This window comes from Alosa sapidissima, chromosome 20 (genome assembly GCF_018492685.1).
Source record: "Alosa sapidissima isolate fAloSap1 chromosome 20, fAloSap1.pri, whole genome shotgun sequence".
NCBI lineage: Eukaryota > Metazoa > Chordata > Actinopteri > Clupeiformes > Clupeidae > Alosa > Alosa sapidissima.
In genome coordinates this window covers 5,713,349-5,734,929 of record NC_055976.1, presented here as the reverse complement: position 1 = coordinate 5,734,929, position 21,581 = coordinate 5,713,349, and the positions used below count along the sequence as shown (strand labels likewise).

At 40.9% G+C, this 21,581-nt stretch overlaps 1 protein-coding gene across 3 annotated transcripts in view; it reads left to right on the top strand.

The window, feature by feature from the left end:
- pcdh11 (protocadherin 11) overlaps positions 1 to 19,619 on the top strand; it is a 130,031-nt gene extending 110,412 nt beyond the window's left edge. For 2 of the 3 annotated variants that reach the window (XM_042074855.1, XM_042074854.1), the window contains exon 6: positions 15,665 to 19,619. In XM_042074855.1, coding sequence (XP_041930789.1) covers positions 15,665 to 16,065 — 401 coding nt within the window. In that variant the 3' untranslated portion in view covers positions 16,066 to 19,619. The remainder of the gene's footprint in view (positions 1 to 15,664) is intronic. The other variant, XR_006025858.1, reaches the window with a different exon arrangement.
- The last annotated feature ends 1,962 nt before the right edge of the window (positions 19,620 to 21,581 follow it).

The window sequence follows — 21,581 nt, the reverse complement described above, 5'->3', positions numbered from 1 at the left end:
CTCTAATGTGACCAAACCAATCATTTTCTTCCAAAAAAAAACAGCCAGTGAAATAGCCGGGACCTTTAGCCCAGCAAAACATTTAATTACTTTCTGAGCTCTTGCCCCCGCAGCAAGTGGTAACAAGGTGAATGAAAATAGGAAATGTTGAGACAAACATGAATCGGTAGTTAAACACCCACACCTCCATTTGCTGACCCCACTTTGGTCATGAGGAGAAATGTGTCCGCTGTGCCTGGCTCCAACCATATACTCAATCCTAGGTGTTAATGAGTTGATCAGTTCATGGGTCAACATAAATTAGCCCAGTGCTTTCCAAACCGGGGGTATATTAAGTTATTGACCCTAATTAGAATGGATGGCCTTGTAACTTTGGTAGTCTCTGACTCTCATGTAAAGTAATGTAAACTCATTACCTCTGCTCCTTTTCTTGAGAAGAAAAAAAAAAGGCACTGTTTATGGCTTGACCTTTTGAGGTGGTCATTGACAAAGCCATGATCCAGTGCAGATTTCATTACGGAGGGGAACTCATCTTCATTGATCAAACCGAGAGCGTGGTGGGAGCTCGCTACTGGAGACGCAGAGTAGCAGCGGAGTGATCAAAGAGCTCAAACCACAATGTCAACAGGCGTCTGGGTTTGTCCTCTGCAGGAGAGGCAACCAACCCCCCCTCAGCTGAACAAGTCGGGCACACAGGCAGTGCGTAATCTGATACAGACACATTCAAATGGACCTCTACAAGCCCCTCTTAAGGGTTCGACTTTGGAACAAAGGCAAACAAGTCTTTTGTTAACAGAGAAAAAACAGGGGCGCATCAGCACTTGTTACTGTCATTTAATTAGAAATGAGTGGTTGCAGTGATTTTTTTTTTCACTTTTATTTACTTCACAAAGGACATCCTTTTTTTCAGGGTGTAAAGTTCATATATTCATATTTTATTAATTGATGCACTGTCCACTGTCAAGGCGTGGTATTCCATGAAGAGGTAGACAGCATTCCCTTTCTCTTCACATTCTAGAGTCGCATTCAGAACAGAGAAAACATCAAAGGCAAAACTGAGGACGACATGAATTAATTAACAATATGGAGTGAATGTGTGTACAACAGGCTGCTGTTGTGAATTACTATTCATTTGGAATAAGACACTTATCACAGCTCTGCAGACAGCACAACACACCTCCGAAGAAGTTGTATTGACACAGGGAGGCAGAAAATACATTCCTCCCTCAGAAAGGAGAATTATCCACTTCAGAGGCTTTTGGTTCACAAAGACAGGCAGACATGTTGCTAAATATTCTGAAAAACTAATAATACCGTGCATGCCTCTACTTTGTGTTTACTTCTTTCAAACGTCTGGCCATTTTGCATTCCTGTGTTTGTTGTCCTGTCGAGAAATACAGACAGGAGAGGCATGTGTGCTGATATTTATAGTATTATCCACTTTTATTTTGACATATTTGGGCCTGTCACAATATAGATGTTTAACAGCGCTGCATCATGACACACTTAGCAGACGTTCTTAAGGAGGCTAATACCGTTTGTGGTGCTTTACAGTTTGTTTTGTTTTCATTATGCCGGCAAGTCCCGCTGATTGATAGTTTTACAGATGACCCATGAATCAGACACCATGACCACACAGCAAACACGCTGTCGACACAACACTGCGTGATCACGCGACCGGCCGCAGCATCCAATATAAATGAAGATAGAACCCTTGCCCAAGCCCTTTTTAATGACTCTGCTTTACTTTGCTTTCATTTTCTAGGCAGTTGACAGTTGAAGTATTGGAGCAATCTGTGCTCATTTACGAAGTTCGATACCTCACAGTGCTCCCTTCTCCATATGCCCTTGCTCAATAGGTTAGGTAATGACAGAATATATACTATTTTTCATATAAAAAGCCAGAGAAGAAGCCTGGAAAGGGCGTGCAACCACTATAAATGGTAATTGTCCCACACTGGTGCTGCGCCGTGTATGGAAAGCAGTCCAGTTTATAAATGAGACCTTTTGCCAGATACACCCTCCATATGCTCATACAGTACCAGCCCCTTGTAGAAATTATTCAGCCCCTGCTTTTAACTGTAAGGAGGACCTGTCAGGATGTCCTCCTTCAAAGGTTTCCGATGTTGTGGAAGCTTTCCTTTGTCGGTTTCACAACATAATTCTCCATCATTCTCTTAACACAGTGCTTGATGTCTGAATATATTTTCCTAATGGATCATAAATAAAGATGACCCAGGTCGCCCACTAGCAAATTAGTAAATTAGCCTGCAGCTTGCCAAGGAGATGGATAGACCACACTTACTGTACAGTACATACCCAAAGTCCTAATGCTTGGCTTGATTCTCTCCCATTCAGATGTTAATAACTCACGCACAGCACTGTGATGTGAGTCAGAACATGACGAAAGTTTTTCTTTTTTTTTCTTTTTGATAAAAGACCTAAGTGGACCGTTACAGTGAGGAAAATAGCTCTCTCTCTCTATAAGTCTCAGTAAGCCTCTTCCATTTCCGGTCAGAGGAAACCCATTTTATTCTGGGCTCTTGTGTTCTTAAAATGCAATTAGTGTCCTTGACATTTCACTGCCAGTTGTTGAAAGTTTATTTCCTGAAAATGGAGGCGAAGGTATTTTCGTTATTAAAACAAGATAATTCACAGAGGACTGTTCGGTATTATGCCTGGGCAGGAAATCTGTGTTTCGTCGTAACAATCTCCCCTTTGCTTGACATTTCTGGGGTAGTGACTGGCTATTACAGCTCAACACGGCCATGCCTCACATGAATTCACATTAACACGTTTCCGCTGAAATGATCATTTGTGCTTTCAGCAAGTGATCACACCCCATTATTCTGGTCATGAACCGCGCGTTGCAGGTTTAAGACAGCAACAGTGCAGTGGGAGATGGAGGAGAATGGAGAGAAACAAGTGAAAATGTCAAACTCAATGAATTCCACCAGGCTACCTATACATGCACGGAACCATGCTAAAGCTAACACCACTGCTGTACATGGCCTGCCTGTGGGGGGCTAGCCTCTCTGCCTCTTTCAGAGTTCAGTCAAGGAAATCATAGAGTAGTTTGTCATTCAGGGCCAGGCGTGACACATGTTGATGAATACAGTGGCAGGTGGAATTAATGTCACTCTCAGTTTGAGAGGCCATCGCTTCTTGTTGCTGCTTATCTGAGGGGCAGAATATGAGAAGTCTTTTAGGGGGACAAACCGTATTGATTGCCAAGGCTGAGATGAAGATGCTCACAGGACAAATAAGTTGTTTTATAGCACCTCCCACAGAAATCAGGACAGACACTTTTATTTACATATTTACATGCTCTCATTTGACCTCCTAAACTCAATTTTGCCAGTGTCTATAACACATGTTGGGTAATTTGAGTATTTTGCCAGTGTCTATAACACATGTTGGGTTATTTGAGTATTTTGCCAGTGTCTATAACACATGTTGGGTAATTTGAGTATTTTGCCAGTGTCTATAACACATGTTGGGTAATTTGAGTATTTTGGCTAAAATGGCAGTAAATATGAGTGGCCATAGGAGTGTTATTGGGTAATTAACAGATTGCGATCAGGAGTTGGAACTGTGTGCAGTAGGATGTTTTTTTTTTCTCATTTCCATAGATACATTGTCCCAGTTTCTCTAGTTCCAGTTTAATTGTACATATTTTGAGTATACTCTAAACCAAGACCATGTGCCTAAACATTTACCTTTTTTATGCTTCTTCATCGTAATCACCATCCTCATCATCATCTTCTACCCCCCTGTGAGATCTACTGATAGAAGATGAAGGGAACTGTAGGGAATCTACTCTTTCCATCAATTCTGAAAGAGATGGCATTGTCACTGATTTCCCAATGAAAAGCAGCAGCTTGCTGAATAAACATGCAGATGATTGGCACCAGATTGGGTCTCGGGGTGCTCTGATTGCGCAGCACTTTTACTTCTCCAGTGTAGGACATTATCCTTATTTTATTCATGTCTGAAGAAACAGTGCATCTGAATCACTGAATCATCACCATCTGAATCCCCTCATCTAATCACCTGCATATATACATTTACAAATACACTTGAACTCTCCTAACCTACCTAACATCATATATTCTATTGCATTATTTATATTATATAATATTATACTATATATTACATTATGTTTTATTATGTTGCAGTATATTTTTTGATAAAGACACCAAATATTGATTTGTAATAAATGGTAGTCATGAAGTCACAGCTCCTAATGAAGATTTACAGCCAACATGTGTCAGGCTAGTAAATAGCCCCAGCCATAAATTTAGGTGGTATACCATCAAGACTGTGGGGTTAATTGGGTCAGCAGTAATAATCACTTCAAGGATATTGTTCTACCCTGTGCCTCTCTGTCTTGAAGGGGGTGCATGCATATAGATTAGATATAGCTAGGTCCAAGTTCAATTAAATTTTATTTTTAAACAGCACTCTGAGGTGTCTGTGCATGGCGCTGGTCTATATAGAGCATTCCCCTGTTAGGATGAAGGTCACTAGGGTACACAAGTTTTAATTGAAAATGAAATTGTCTACCTGATGGGTTCGCCTAATTATCAAATATTTGAGTGGAGAGCAGGCGTCCAGAAAGTGAGAAATTACAGAGGGATCACCTTGACTATGATGGGCCATGGTGCATTCTCAACCCTTCTACTGACCAATGACTAGTAATTTTTGCCTCGAAATTAAACGTGTCCCCTAAGCAGGGTTACAAATTCAATTCAAAGTCAGCGGTTGTAATTTTAAATCAGTCATCTGTCCAAGATTGTCAGTCTCAAGCCTTTTGGTGTGCACAGCCAAGTGATTTGTATCATGCATAATGTCTTGGTGCTGCCATGCAGAAAATGAGCATTATTATCTGCATCGAATCAGTGTGCACACAGCATGGTCCGGCCGTGGTGGCTTTAAACAGACTGCGGAGCGGGGCGGAGGGAATAGGTTGTGACAACAAGCATAGAGGATTAGCCAGGACTCCAACTCCGCTGTGCACTGAGGATACACCCTGCATGGAGCTGACATTTGGTGTAGCAAGTTTATGCCTTTCCATGGCATCAACAAGCTGTGCTAATGGGTCTTGACATTACATCTGTACAATATGCCAACCATAAAATGTGACAGACAAGGGGGTTATCGAGAGAGAGAGAGAGAGAGAGAGAGAGACAGAGAGAGAGATAAAGAGAGAGATAAAGAGAGAGAGAGAGAGACTGAAGCCCAATAGCACACACCATCCACCCTGCTCTGGAGCTACAGGACGGGCAAATCAGGGTGAAGCACGGGGTGTATAGAGCCACAGATCCAGTGTGCACGGTGTTAATGTTTGATGGTCATAGCCTCGGGCCAAACACAAAAACTTAAGGCAATGGGGTCAATAGGTTTCGGGCTGTCTATTGAGCCGAGCCCTGTGGCTATTTGCCATTCGTCTGGACTGCGGAGTGTCCTTCTTCTCCTCCCCCCGAGCCCTTCATCCGACTCACACATCCTCCGTCTGTCTCATGGTGGGCCTGTCTCATATGCACTCGCATATTCATGTGCTACTGGGTCTTTTTTTTCCTCCTGTTTTTCATATCTGCATTTTCCTCCATTCACATCCATTATAAACACAGCTTGCCCCACACCACACACACACACACAGAATTTCGAAGATGAAATCGCTCTTAGCATATAAACTTGGATGTCAGAGGGAAGATGCAGGTATGGACTTACTTACTAGATAAAGAAAAAAATGTGCTGGAAAAATGGAAAGGAATATAACCCCTCAGGGTATTTTTTGAGAAAATCAGAATTTGTGGATAAAACTAAAAAATGTTGTTATGTCCCATCATTTGTCACTACATGGCACTAAATTCCTTAAAATGTGGTTGTGTACTAGACAGTGTGAGTGTTCTGTTTGTAGGGCACTGACAGAATTACTGTATGTTGTGTCGGCCGCCATGACATTCTGTGGGTTGTTATCAGATGACATTCCCTTGAGTACCTGATTTGAAGCATTTTTAGGTGTACTTCCCAGTTCAACAGCATCTTTTACTTCAGCAACTTTTACCTCTGCTTTGCTCTTGACACCTCACTGAAATGATCACACTTGCTTCTCAGAGTCCTGAGAGTATAACTCTAAAGTATATATGACTCTCACTAGGAAAAAAGCCTTGTAGACCACAGTTTATCAAATATTCTCAACAGTTAATTAATTAGCTGTGTCATTCTTGCCCTCACAATGTAAAAGATTTTATCATTTCCGAGAGCATTAATTCCCGGAGACAATGATGAATCAGTGGCAACTAGCTCTCTGTCCTGGCAGTACGGAGTTGAAAGATGGGATCCCTTCATGCCATGTACTTACTATCTGCCTGACCATAGAAGCAGTAACAAAAATATATGGCTGTGGGAAGCAGAACAAATCACATGTGAATAACAGATATATTGCAGATCCGGGGGCTGCTTTATTGCCATCTAACACGCTGGAATACGCTGAAAGGAGACTGTGAACAAAAGCAAAAAAAGCTTTTTATTTTTTGATACTTTGCTTCTACTTTGTATATTTGTATTAATTTATTTTTAAGGGTAAATTGAAACCTTTATTCAATGTGAAAAATCGTGTTCTTACAAACTTACCTGGAATGGAGATGGTGTATAAAAAGGTGGAGGCAAAGGTCTCTGCTTCAAGTGTTTGAACCTTTAAGTCTTGGAAGAGCATTTTGCCTGCTAGTTTGGTATGGCTTCTCCTTTATCATTCTGGGCCACCTTCCATGCCAATGGCGTCCCTTTTTGGAGACACTTTGCTCTACAAGTTACAGCTTCCACTTGAGGTGGAATAACTATTTTGTAAGTCACATTAAAGGAAATACTTGCAACATCTTAGATTCTTGAAGATGCTTCAGCTTGATGTAATCGATTGCTTCAGTTAGACCGTGCCATTGTAATGCATTGCAACACTGTTGTAAGATTAAAAGAACAGGTTTGGGATTCACATTACATTCATAACATCCCAACATGTATTTATTGACCCAGCAGTGCTGTTCATTAAGGAAAACATCAAAATAAATATTCAACCAACATACTTGGATGTTTTTTTGCAAGGCAGTTTCTTAAGGTCTCTGATGAAATCTTGGGTCTACTCCAAACTCCCATGCAGCAGTATGGGCCTATCTCCATTTGACTGACCTTTCCATTGAATGAACTGACACACCATTCCAGATTTATTCATTTCAAAAGGCTGCAGTCTATTTTATATTCCACAATCTCTGAACATTTCACACCTTATCTTCCCAGGCCCTCTATCGTGTGATCACAACATGTCAGCTTGTACAGTACATGGGTCCTATGGTCACCTGGGACTGCTTGTGGAAAAAATAAGTTTTGTAACTGCACATACAGTACATACATGTGTTGGGGTAAACAACAAAATATAAATACAAACCTCATCCAATTCATTCATTCATTCATTCATTTCATTTCATTTTTAGATTATTGACATCCATCGTTTGAATGTCTGTACTGTTTTGATCATTTTTTGGTTTTCTACATTGGCATTTCCATCCACAGAAATGGTTTTGAAAGCTCCTCCGGCGCAGGCTACCTCCCACACTGAGTCAAAAATCGGGCACCATGTAGATCATCCACCTTTACAAATAAGTGATATGAATGGCAGCCTGGTTTGAGAGTGGATAGAGCATGGCTCTGCTGGTGCCCTTACCTTCAGAGCTCCCCCTAATCTCTCCCAGATATTGCTCCATCCATCTTTGTTATCTCTCCGCATGAGTCCCCGTCTCAGTATACAAGGTGGATGTTTTACCCCCATGAAATTGTTTCCTTCCCTTTAAATTTCATCACACATTTTCCCCAGAATATTTCACTCCTGTGACAAAAATCTAGACCACCCTCCCAACCTCAAAACAGACAAGCGAGAGAAATCCGCGCGGAGATACACGGAAACTTCTCACTTGATGGCACTGTGAAATGTTTTATGAGGAAAAGAAGAAGAATTCTCTTTTATTCGTGTTCTTCTAGCCATCCAAGTAATGTATTAATGTATTGCCTTTTTTCCCCCTCACACTGAACCTATCCACACAATTACTGGTCTTGGCAGGACAGGAGAGCGCAGCATGGATCTTGTAGGACTCTGTGTTATTATCATGATCAGTGCTGATTGCTGATTGTTATGGTGTGGGTTGCCCTCCTCTCCTCGCCACACGCTGTGTGTTTGGGCAGTGTTGATTGTGTTGACGCTGACACTCTCAACCCACCAGCACCCCCACACCCACCACCCCCACTCCCACTGCCCAGCTCTCTCTCTCTCTCTCTCTCTCTCTCTCTCTCTCTCTCTCTCTCTCTCTCTCTCTCTCTCTCTCTCTCTCTCTCTCTCTCTCCTCGGCTCTTAATGGAGGGCTGGCCCCGCCGGAGGAGAGATGGGGGCCATCAGACATAATGAACGTCAGACAATCAGAGCCATCAAATAAAAGAAGTGGACAGAAAAAGTCAAGTAGCGAAGAGACGGACAACACAACAGAACACAAGGCGGCTGTAGCGCATGTTTGGGGGCTGCTGGGGCTGCTGGGGCTGCTGGTGCTGGCCTTTGTCACAAAGGAAAAAGGACACAGAGAATGACAAAGCCAGGGAGAGACTGGATGTACAAACAGAAAATGAATGAACAATTTATTATTCAAAAGGCTGTGTGTGTGTGTGAGTGTGTGTGTGTGTGTGTGTGTGTGTGTGAGTGTGTGTGTGTGTGTGTGTGTGTGTGTGTGTGTGTGTCGCGATTTATTTATTTATTTTGGGGTCAAAATCAAATGTAATCTGTTATCTACACTGTGTTTTTAATCAACGCCAACAAAAAGAAAAGAAGCAAGCAGTTGACCCATAATGTTCACTGGGACACTTTTTTCCCTCCGTGTGCTTTGTCCTTGATTCTGCTCTGTTATTTGTTTTGGTGTTTTAATCTTAGCCAAGTCAATAATATTCTTTGTTGTCCGAAATTGTGTGTCGGAGTGAAAAGTCCTGCTCTTTTGTTGAAAGTACCTGTCTCTGACTTCTCTTTCTAGGACTCTCAGATAAAGTAATCATTAGATGTTGTTTTCTGGGTGCAATTACTTTCAGTTGCATTGGGTCAAACAACAGAGTAGAGAGTGGCGGCTTGGGGGGTTGTAGGGAAGAGGGGGACAAAATAGTCCTGGGAAGAGGCAAGGGGTGTGCAACAGCAGTGCTGCTACAAACAAACAGCTAAGTGTGCAATTGAAAAGGTAGAATGTGCACAATTGAATCCCACATGTCATTATGTTCAAATGTGTGGTGCAGTCCATCAGAAGAGAAGACATTTTGTATGGTCAGATCTGCATCCTTTAATGTACCCAGATGCTTTCTTGCATTCTCATGGGTCCTGGACAAGCGTGTCCTCAGTAGTTGGATGCAGCAAGAAACCCAGTGCAGTGAAATATTAAGAAACATTATTTTGGGATGTTTAAGAGACACAAAGCAAGACAAACACAATGTAAATAAACATCCCACAAACAGAAATGTCAATACGTCAAAATGAGTTTAGCGTACCTCAGTTTTTGCTTGGGATAACCCGCTGCTACAGTATACAGTTTGACTTAATGTTTAGCAAATTGTTTACCCATGAGATAAAGAAGATTTTTTTTTATTTCTGGGTTAGCAGCAGTTTGGTTACTAAAGGTAACATTCCCTTTACACCTCTTTGAGAAATATAGCTACACTGAGCTGACTAAGGACTACAGCAATCAGTTTATGGCAAGGATGAATATTGTCACTATTGCTAGAATGAAGCATCTATTCTTACCCAACATGCCTTATAGGTGCTGATTGAGGAACTTTAGCTAACTCCTTTTGTTTAATAAGTTTAGAAGTAAATGACATTTGTATCCAGTGATAATTAATGAGAGAGTTTTTAAAAGAATGCGATGAAGGCATTTACACCAGCATGTTTTAATTGGTCTGACATGGCCTGAGTTGAAGTCGAATGCTATTATGTTTATGTACATAGCAAACACAAAAGCAGAACGTTATCTGATTTAAGTGAATGCATGGCACATGAAACCCAAACACTGACAAGGAGTCTAACCCTAGAATAGCCGTGCAATTAACACTATTAGAACAGCCACTCTGCCTGATGACATCATTGCAACAAGCAGATTTCCCTATCCACGTCCATTATCTTTTAATTACATTTGCAACGCTTATGTCTTTCAGGCTTTTTCAAAACAAGACAAAACAAAAACACTGATCAATTAGTGGAAACATTATCATTCATCTCAATTTGTGTGTCAGAAGTACTATGATGTTATGGCCACAGGTATAGTAACAAATTGAACCTTAAATACAAAGCAGCAGCTTAGTGGATTTGCTTTTCTTGTTCAGAAATATGTAAGCAGGGAGTATAAAAGTTTTATTTGTTTTGTCAGCTAAAAATGAATCTAAGCAGTGTTTCCTTTGGGCAATGGATGTTTGTTTGACCCAGTCAAGTCAGAATAGGGAGGGAATGGGAATTTGTTCAATTCCTGTTATCAAGCTGTTATTAGAGCCTAGGGTCATAATCTCATACATTTTAAACTCACTAGTCTCCAAGTAGAGCCAGCCACCAGCACGTATGCGTTTATACAATATCATTTGCAATAAGCCTAATACATTTGGTCAGCCCAACGCTGAATAATGTGGGCTTGGAGCAGCTGTATCATCACCACCAGACAATGGATCAGCTTGGGGTTGATTTCACGAACTTCTGTCTATGTCGCTTTGAATTAAAGCATCTGCTATACAGCAGTCAACTTTAACTTCACCTTCAATAGGATTGTCTCTATCTAACAGGAAATTATATTAAAATTAAGACATGACTTAAATGATATGCTGTTATGGGATCTCTTAAAATATCCGGATGGCTATTCAGTTTGCATGATTACGCTACCTTGATGAGCACTTTTACAGATCATCAAGTGACGTTCCTCCCTCACCACACTTGTTTGTTATGCTGCTCCAGTGGACTGTGGTTATTGTTTACATTAGATTTTACATCCTTGTAACTGCAAAGTGAAATTTGGATTCACTGCTTCTAGATATTAAAGGAATCTCCTTGTTTAGCTTTATTTGCCTTTACTGTGGCCAGGTGTAATAACTCCACACTCTTAATTACAAAGTTTACACAATTATCTTTCTGCTGTAGTAGAACAATAATGTGTATGACATGGCTTCGGTACTCTAAGAAAGCTCAAGAATCTAAATCAAGTTCTGTTCAATCATGTGGAGATTCCATCACCATGGCAACATAACACATATACCAACACTGAGTAAAGATTCAAACTTGGTAAATGAGAATGTCATGGAATCTGCACATCCTTGTGGGAGCGACATGAACGCACCTTGACCACAGTGGTCACGGCACAAATAGTCCGTCCTCAGTCTTAGGCACGGCCATGTATATTACCTTGAGAGAAATGCTGCTGCTCAGACCATGAGGAGGAAAATCTGTGCTCTATAATAGTGCAAAACTTGCCCGGCCAGTGGAACACAAGCCCTGCGCCCCTTGTATTTCCATAAAATATAGGCAGGCAGGGGGTGTGGACTGCCCTTGGTCCCCGGCACCCATAATTTATGTGTGCAATGCTTGTCATGGCGTTGTGTATATCACACTGTACATTTGTACATTGGTGACTCCATGAATACATAATGGCAAAATGCAGCATGAAATCATATGGATCCCCCTGACAAAAGTAAAAGTATAAATCACTCATAAACAGCGATGAGTTATTAGGGTGAAGTAGAGAATGAATGGTGATGAAATGCATCCCGAGCACAGTAAGTGGCCTTTCACTGGTGCACCACAATGAATTGTGGGCTCCTTATTTCAGCTGATGCTTGTGTCTAACCTCGGGAAGAGAAATGACATCTTTCCCCTTGTAAAAAGCCCACGGGGTTAAACAGCTTCATTATTATTAATGGCCGTCCATTTGCCAATCCAGATGTAAAGTCGGAGTGGGTGTGTGTGCTGGAAAATGATAAAGTCAAAGTAATTACAAACCTAATTATTTCCTTTCAAATTTCATTTGTTTGACAGCATGAGATCTTGTTAATCACATGCACTTCTTTCTGCCCTCATCTGTGGTTCACTCACACATACACCAACGCCTGTGCATGCCAGCCAGAATATAGACGTGAACAACTAATAGATATACAACCTCTTATAAACGCGCTTGCACACACACATACACACACACACACACACACACACACACACCTGTATGTACAGACAAATGACATGTGCACACAGCATGCACACAGGCTGGACATAGAAATTGCACATTCAATACACACATGCTCCATCCATTTTTATGCACAATCATGACCCACATGCACATGGGACCACACACAGACACACACAGACACACATACACACAACACACACACACAGACACACACACACACACACACACACACACACACACACACACACACACACAGAAACACTCATGCAGTATTTCTCTATGAACAAAATTTAATATCATTTGACTCTTTAGGGGACAACACTGTTAGAATTAGTTTAGGAACTTCTATGAATAGCAATATGTCTAGTTTTATTTGGTATTTTACCCAGTTCTCCGGCCCAGACTGTACTGACATTGAGAAAGCCATTTAAAAGCAAACTTTTCACAAGAGTTTAGAACTATAAAAATAACTCTGGTGAAGGACAACTCAGTGGCACAAACTAAGCGTGACGTTTTGGCATTAAGCTTAGGAGACCTTAAAATGTTTATTTATTTATTTTATTTTTTTATTTTTTATTTATTTCCTTGTAGCGAATGCCCAGCTAAATTTTCAGCCAGTCGATAGTATTGTGTGAAATTACACGCATGTTAAAAGGCACTCCAGCCAATCAAAGGCTGTTTAGAGAGTGAAGATAATGTTATTACTTTTATGAAATTAGCCATTTAATTGACCGTAATGCATTTGCACATGCTGACATAATGACTAAAGTAATCATTTCCTCACCAACTTTGTTTGAATGCCCATCCATGTCATTCGGTTGGACATCTTTTTAAAGAAGATACTAAAAGTGTCAAGACACATCCCTTCAGCAATAGAGAGCATGCAGTATGATATTTAATCTCTGTGGCCTTTTTACAGAAAACTTTTCAAAAATGACTTTGTTGTGGGGAACAAGTAGCTACTCTCTGACTCATGGCTTGGTGCTAGTGATGGTGTTGACAGTCATAGAGATATACTAGCAACATTCATTGTATAGGAACGCTGACAATGTTTATATATAGATGATATCTTAAAGGCATAAACTGGTTTTATGGTGGTGCTGTGAATCACAGGTTTAGTGTTGTTGAAACTGGGAGGGTGTGCTTACAGAGGCTGTCTCGGTTCTCCCCCATTTCTGAGAGCGATGTTGCAAGGCACCAGCAGGTCTGACCGGAGGAGACATGGCACCATTAATGATGAACATGTTTTGCCCAGTGATTTGGTGGGGGAATGTTTTAGTGCAACACGGCCAATGCGCCAATGCTCCAAAAAGCAGAATAATCCTGGAGAAGTGGAAAAACCCAAGCAAGTCCACAGTGTGTGTGTGTGTGCGTGCGTGTGTGTGCATGCGTGTGTGTGTGTGCGTGTGTGTGTGTGATTCCTTTTGAAAGCTCCATGGGAGTGTTACTGTTTCCCCTGAATACAAAAGGCACTTAAACAGCTTCAGAAGAGGAGGCTCGCCTCCGGCTGACGACTGCAGCCAGAGCTGTCACCGACATCAGTCAAGCAGTACTAGTCCCTGTCGAGTGGAAACCGATAGCAACTACAATCTTTTGAGCTGTTTAATATAAAATTTTCCATGCACGGAAAAAAAAAGTGAGAAGGTTGCACACCTGGATGTTGACATAGCCCTGCTGACAGCTCATGCTGTGCAGTCATACAGATTGCATCCTGGAAAGCCCTTCACCATCAAACATTATGTAATTACACACGTTCATCACACTCCCCTCTTGTTTTGTTTTTTTCTGTCTCAAGCACCAACATTTTGCACACTTCTTTGATTGTGTGAGTCAGGTGCAAAAAAAACACCGAGCAGCAGGATGTTTTGTGTGGTGATATGTTGCTGTTAGATGTGTGTGTGATTCTCACGTGCTCGGCTCATTACCGGAGCAAGCCCCTCCCTTTTGTGGACACTCACAAATACGGAAGAGACGATTAAGGGGGCCGCCTAGGTGGCAGACCTGGCTGGGAGTCTCAATCGGTGCCTGCTGAAAAAATGAGTGAGCAGGATCTTTTTTTTCCCCCCACTCTCTCGTTCTCCCTCCCTTAATGAAGTTAGTGACCCAGTGAAAGGTGACACGTTTACTGCTCCGCTGATTTACTCACTGCGCTCAAAGGCAGGGCAGATCTGCCGAGGGGGGTGTAGAAGGTGTAGGACTGCCAGCACTACCCCCCCCCCCCCCCCAATATCTCACCACAGCCCATGCGGCTCACATCATATGAATATTACTGAGGGAACATGAGCTCATATCGCTGAAATGATGTGAATGAATGCTACCTTTGTAGCATGTGTGTATAGCTTGTGTACATTTCTGGGATGAGCTGAAGCCTGACATGAGCATGCCAACTTTTAAGGAAATGAAGAGATCCGTAGCGTGCAAAACAACCGAATGTGGAGGGAGAGAGTCATAGACCCTCGTCCCTCTCAATTATTGATAGCATTCTTACTTATGCAAATATGCTAAATTATTTCTATGTGACAGCTTGAAGCTGATGCCTGCAGGACTGATGTGCTGTTCAAACAAGGCCCTCCTTTTCTTAGTGGGTTAAGAAACATAGCACTCCGGGCTCCTGGTTGCCTCTCTGCATACTGTTTTACATTCTAATTATCTACGTTGACAGGCTTTATTGCCAGGGCTCAACAGTGAGGCCTTTTTCCTAGACACATCTCACACGCGATGTCAGTGAAAGCCTAATGAGATTGGATAGTCGGGAGTGCCTCGACTTTTTTTTTTTCTTTTCGTTTTTTCCACCCCCCATGCAAATCATGCGCAGCTGCTTGTAGCCACACTCACGGAGCCACGCGGGTTGTCAGATATGCAAAGCAGCATGCCGAGGAGGCGGGGATTCCGGAGATTCTGCGAGTGACACATGCTTGATTCATCTAAACAGACCAGACTAATCAGGAGTTGAGCAGATCAGGGGAAACAAGGTGTTTAGTGACAACAATTGGAATAAACAATGGTTTGTTGGGCTGTTCATTAATTTTTTAATATGGTAAAGTGAATATGAGACACAAACAAGAGAGACCATTTTTTAAAGATTTAATTAAGCTACTGGGAATTCAGTGCATATTGGAGGTAAACACTTGGAACCGTGGGAATTCCACTGGAAATTAAACGTACTGATGGTGTTTTTCTCATTATGATATGAATTAAACATTTATCTCTGCCTTTTCATTCTTCGGTTATGGCTGACATTTGCAGGTCAACTTCACAAGAAAGTGCAGCTTATTCTATTTGGTTTGTTCTTTTTTATACGGTCTCATCCCTCTGCAATTTTGTAATCCTTAAAAGACTTTATTGCTGAGAGACGGGGAGTGCTCTGCTGCTCTACTTAGTAGTGCTTATGGTTTTGCCTTTTTTTCTGTGTCTTGTCTCGTCTGCAGCCATTGAAGTGAACCTGCAGAAGGCCCTGGCAGAGGCGTCCGAGACGTGCACCCAAGAGTGCCTGATCCTCGGCCACTCGGACAGCTGCTGGATGCCCCCGGCCCTGACCCAGTTCCAGACGTCCACCAGCACCACGCTGCCCTCCTTTGGTTTCCAACAGACCTGGGCCCAGGGCGCCAAGCCCGACGGCCGCCACACCCTCTGCAGGTCAGTGCCCAAAGACGATCTCGACAAAGGGAGCAACCGGCCACAGTTCTACAACACGCTGGAGAGACACTCGAGCAAGAAGGAGGACCCGGTGAAGGTCATTCCTTTAGCCAGCTTCTCTTCATCGCCGTCGGGGCAGCAGACTCCTGCCAACATGGGATCGTCGGGGTTCTTGCATGAGCATCAGCTGTAGGAGCATACAGCAGAGGTCCACCCAACACACAACTTCGGCTGAAAGATACAAGCCCCGTTATCAATTGCAGTCAAATCAACATGAGTAAAAGAGAGACAAAATCGGTTTTCAAAATGGTAATCACACATTAAAGGATATTTCAACAATTGTGAATATAACTGTGAATACATTAATAATGATAAAAGAAATATGATGTCATAAAACAAGAAACGATAGAAATGTTAGAAAAAAATATTTTAAATTAAGTCAGTGTACAGAAAGTAAATGTTAGTTCTAAACCAAAGTAGCAGCTTAAAAAAAAAAGAACAAAAAAACTGCAATGGAATGAGTATGTGTTTGGTAGATAGTGGCACGTACCGTACATTAAACAAAGCTTCAGAGATTTGCTGGTGATTAACAAGGATGTATAATATGTTTGTTTGAGTTTTTGATATGCAGCCTAGGTATCCAAGTAACAAGTAGAGTGGAGACGTATGCGGTCAGTTCGGCTAATGTCAGTGTGAGTCTTGTATGACTGCTGGATGTGTTAGGGTGTGCTAGAGTAACATTTGCAATGCGTTTTCTGGAACCATCCACTTCCCCTGTGAATCCCAGACAATGTAACTTCAACCCTCTCCTGAATGTGCTGCTGATATTGTGTCCCTATCAAAGACTGTGCGGACATGTGATTAAGCCTCAATGCAAAAATTGGTCTTGCTTTGATTAAGACTTTAAAAAAAAAATCGTTTGCCTCAGTTTACCTTGCGCTTCTTCAGCATTGTCTTGTTTTCACCACAGAGAGCCTAGGTAACTGTCCTCTGGTGTTCACACATTTGATGAGCCCTTTCTACGGTTATTAAGAAACTACTCATTTTCAAAATTATCTCATTACCACAGTCTTGGAAGCCACAGACAGATGTGCTAAAGAGACATCCTTTGTTTTTCTCCTCTTTTTGCATCAACTTCCCCCTCTAAAATATACAATTTATGCACCATAGTGCAATGGAACCAATTATGAGTGTTTCCCTATAGTATAATTACTTTGATCTGTAATCACCATAGCAGTCATAGTTATGGAAGACTGCACTGTTATACTTTAATTGGCTTAGTTTTTTTTTCACCTATGTAACACTCCTCTGTTAAACCACCGAGGCCTCGGCTATACCTATGAATAAAGCCGAAAAACTGCCATTTTATTTCAAAAGCATTTTTTCAAGCACCATATGGGCATTGACAGTAAGATTTCCATGTCTATGCTCTGTGTTGATGTACTGTTTGTCCTTAGACCTCATTAGATGAAATAGAATCAAACACAGCCTTATTAGATAAGCATGCCACAATGCTCCAAAAGCTACCGCTCCTTAAAATCACTGCTGGTGTAATGATTTTGTGTAAGGTGTAATAGCTTTAGATGGGAATGTGAGACATTACGTTTTCACTTAAAGTTAAAAAAAAAAAAGTTTCAAATATTTAAGTAACTATTTTGCTCATTTCTACTGCTGATGGGTTACCTGCTGAAAGCTGGCAAGGCATGATAAAAAAGCAAATGACATTTACAGAGATATACGCAAATAGTTCAAATGTATTCATAAATTCATAAACAAAAAGAATGATAAAAAAAGAACAATTGCAATTTATTCAAGGAATGTTTTGGCTCATATCCACATTCCTGGCAGTGTGGTTGATCCTGCACTCATGGTGCACTGGCAGAATAACAAAGCTGACATTTTCCGAGGGCATTTACCTCTTAATTTAGTGGCTACTCTGCCTTGTGTACATTAATGACACCCAAGCCCATGGGTCACTGAGCCAAAAAATTACTTTGCACTGAATCAGCTGAGGGCGGCACAGACTAATATGTGCCACAAGAATGCTATGACGACCATGACCAGTCTGTCATTTTGTTGACCTAAATGAGGGCTTACATTGGTTACATTGGTGGGCAGTCCCTGAACAAACTTAATAACTGTCTAATACGTTTAATCGAGGAGAATAATTACAGGACAGGGAGAGCATCTTGTAAATTGATGTTGGTGTGTGGTGTAGCTTTTGGCTTCCGTCTCATGGCAGGAGAGCATGTCCAGGATAGTAAGAAAAGGTCGAAGACGACAGATTTTAATCAATAAACTTGATTGTTAAGCATTGAGACACAGTTATTTTTTCTTTTCATTTGGTAACTAATAGTATAATTGCTAAGTCTTGGAGCATTTAAGAGCAACATGTAGGGTCTGGTGACAGCAGTCTGTGAAACCCTTTAAAGTGTGCATAAAGTCTAATTTCACTCTTAAGTTTCCATTCTAAAATCTTGCATGTGAGTCCGAATGTTTCATCTGCTTTCAACAAGTCCAAGTCCACTACTAATTCTTACACCTGCCTAAATCCTATAAACTATCAATTTTTGTATCCGATTAAGAAAACCCACACTTAAGGATCCTATATGAATACATGTCACAATTGAATAGGTGTCACTATAACATGGCAGGTGTACTTTGTGCCAAAGGTTTCCCAAGTGGATCAAAACTCAAAACAGAGTGGGAGCAGCAGGAGTCGACACATCTGTGGTAATATAATGCCTTTACGATTTGCATGCCTGTTTCTCCTACTTCTTTTATACTTTTCTAAAAAAAAAAAATATTTGCAAAATGAATAAAAATGTCTGATAAAAAATAGATTGAGATAGACACGTATCAAATACTGTCCTCAATTTAATTTCAAGAAACAGTGTAAATGTTGATCATCTGTATTTATTTTACTAACTGCTGAATAGAGAAAGTATTTTTTCAAATGTATTTGCGGTTTCATTCCACTTGAACATATGGCATTGACTAAGCTGTTCTCAACCCCAGCAGTTGTCTCCCATCCCCATCTGCATGTAGTAATAATTCACCTCCCCATAGATGACTGTGATGATTACTGCTCAGTAAGTGTAGTAAAGCCTGCAGGTGGTGTCTGCTGTCAGACGCCCATCATCTCCGTCAGACTGAGAGCTGGTCTGGTCATGATCCTCAGCTCAGACGCTGCTCCCACTTACTGTAGGATACGTGGGGAGAATGCCTTAGTTAACTCATAGGAGGCATAAACAGAGATATTACATAAGACCTTTTGAAAAAATTGGAGTAAAAAAAGAAACAATCAACACAATAAATGGATGTGTACATATCTACTTGCAGTAGCAGTATCCCGAGAAAATTGCTGACCAACAAATGTATGTATGTATAGCAGCAGCAAGACTGGTTTCTATTTGAGTTGTCCTATGACAGTAATGGAGTAAAGAATTTATGAGAAGACAATCTCTGTTATACTGTATATGAACACATATGCATATGTAGATGTGTGTGTGGGTGTGTTTGTGTGTGTGCATGTATCTATACTGGTTTAGACATTGCCAGAATATTGTAAGTACACACCAATTATCTTGTATAGACTCAACAATATTGCATAGTTGCTATAATACAACTGCTTGTAAGTAAATAATTTGTTGTAATTCACTATTGCTTTCAAATAGCTTTCATACTGTATGTGCCAGATATATACAATTGATTAATTAAAGGTATATGCCCCTGTAAAATATGTCATCAAAATCTAAGAAAAGAAACATTTACATTTGTTGTAATGATTTTTCCTGTCTTGAAATTTTACTTGAACTATTAAATATTGTGTATCTTTAACATTGTGTTGTGTGCTGTAGGATTTTTTTTCATACTCAGTTTGATACTGTTGGAAGAATGACATTTTAGAATCAATGATATTCAGTAGACATGTAACTGCTGACAACAGGGATTGCTTTTCTCATAATCCTGACAAAATAATGTTTGCTAGTTATTTTCAAATAGTCAAAATATCTCATTTAGACATAGTGCTAGTAATAGATAACTATAGTGAAGTAACATGCAGTATTGTGTTGTTATATTGCTTATTATCTCAATTTACTTTATATAGTCTGTCATATTATAACAGTGCTTTCCTCTGAACCAAGAGTGGAGAGTTCAGAAAAAAAGAAGAATTGATTCAGCAAAAGCCTGAATTTATTTCTCACACCGACCATGACCAATGCAAAATCATTGTGCACAAAGCAGCATTTGGTCTCACGTTCAGCTTTGTACTTTACATCAACTTGGCAGAGCCACTGATGTGGCCATGGCACTTGAGAGTGCTTATCAAAGGTAAAAGAGAGGGTTTGGCTCTTGTCAGGATGAATAAGCCAGGGCATCCCAATATCTGTTGCAACTGCAAAGGGTGTGTTCGTGGAGCGAAACATACAAAGCACCACTTTTCATTTTTTATGCCTTAATCTCTATAGATGGGATGCCGATTTTTGGAACATTTTTGCACATAAAACCCTTGGACACAGAACCTTACTAATACCAACCCCATAATCTCCCAAAATGACAGGACATGAAGTCAAATAAGTTACAGCCAGTCAAGACAAAAAACAAGGGCAAGATAAAAATGCAGATGTTGACTCGCTCTGACAAAAGGGCAATATGCAGAGAGGCAAGAGCCAACGTCAACAGAGAGAAAGCTCCAGATCTACTAGCACACAAGGCCTTGGCAGCAAGCTGGCAGAGTAGCTACTCTACTCACTGTCACTGAGTCTAGCTTGTGGGTATTATGTCAGCTATATTAGACGTGACTGCTTCCCTTAACAGTGTACAGAGCTAATCAACCCTATTTTGTCTTGATCAATTCAGAAGGGTGGCTAGGAATTTGAACTAGAGGGTCTTTTCATGTCGATTCTTTTCAACAACACTGTAACCAGCGGGTTGTCTACATATTTCTTAAACGTCCACGCTAGTTCATGTTCTGGAGGGCACACTGCATACAGTCCTTGAAATCCTGGAAGAATCAGGACCTGGAATTCAAACCTCTTTTGGTGTATGTGTTCTATATACTAATTTATAAAAACACTGGCCAAGAACATTATTCATGGCAATATGTCACTCCATTTGTATTGGATAGAATGATCTGGGTTGTGCACCAAAAGAAGAAAAAAATGTTTCAACAATCACATTATGAATTCTCAGCCATCAAGTTAACTTTGCTTATCGGTCTCTTGAGCCAGGCCACTTAGTTTTCAAAGTACAATCTTTGAGAAGCTGTGGTCAAACATATAGAGTGTGTCAAATAGCATGCTCATTTTAAATTGTAATTAAACTGGCCATCAGGTACCTTGAGGCTGTTTGGTCAACAGCAGGATACTAATTACTATGAAATGACCTTTGAAATAATATCTGGTGAATAATTCATAATTGAAGAGATTGCTTCAGAGATGTTCATCTGAGGAAACTTTACTGATACAAAACCAACTCAGTGGAATTTCAAAATGGTTTGTGTTATAGTCCAAAAAATTCAACAATTCCATTATGTTCTGATGATAATACATGTCCATGGGCATCAAATATAATTGCATGTTTTTCACTCACATGTTCCAAGTGTGAACATCACCAGTGCAAGACACGGGAGAGGTGTTGTGACAATGCCTGTGCGTGTGCGTGCGTGTGCGTGTGCGTGTGCGCGTGCGTGTGCGTGCGTGTGCA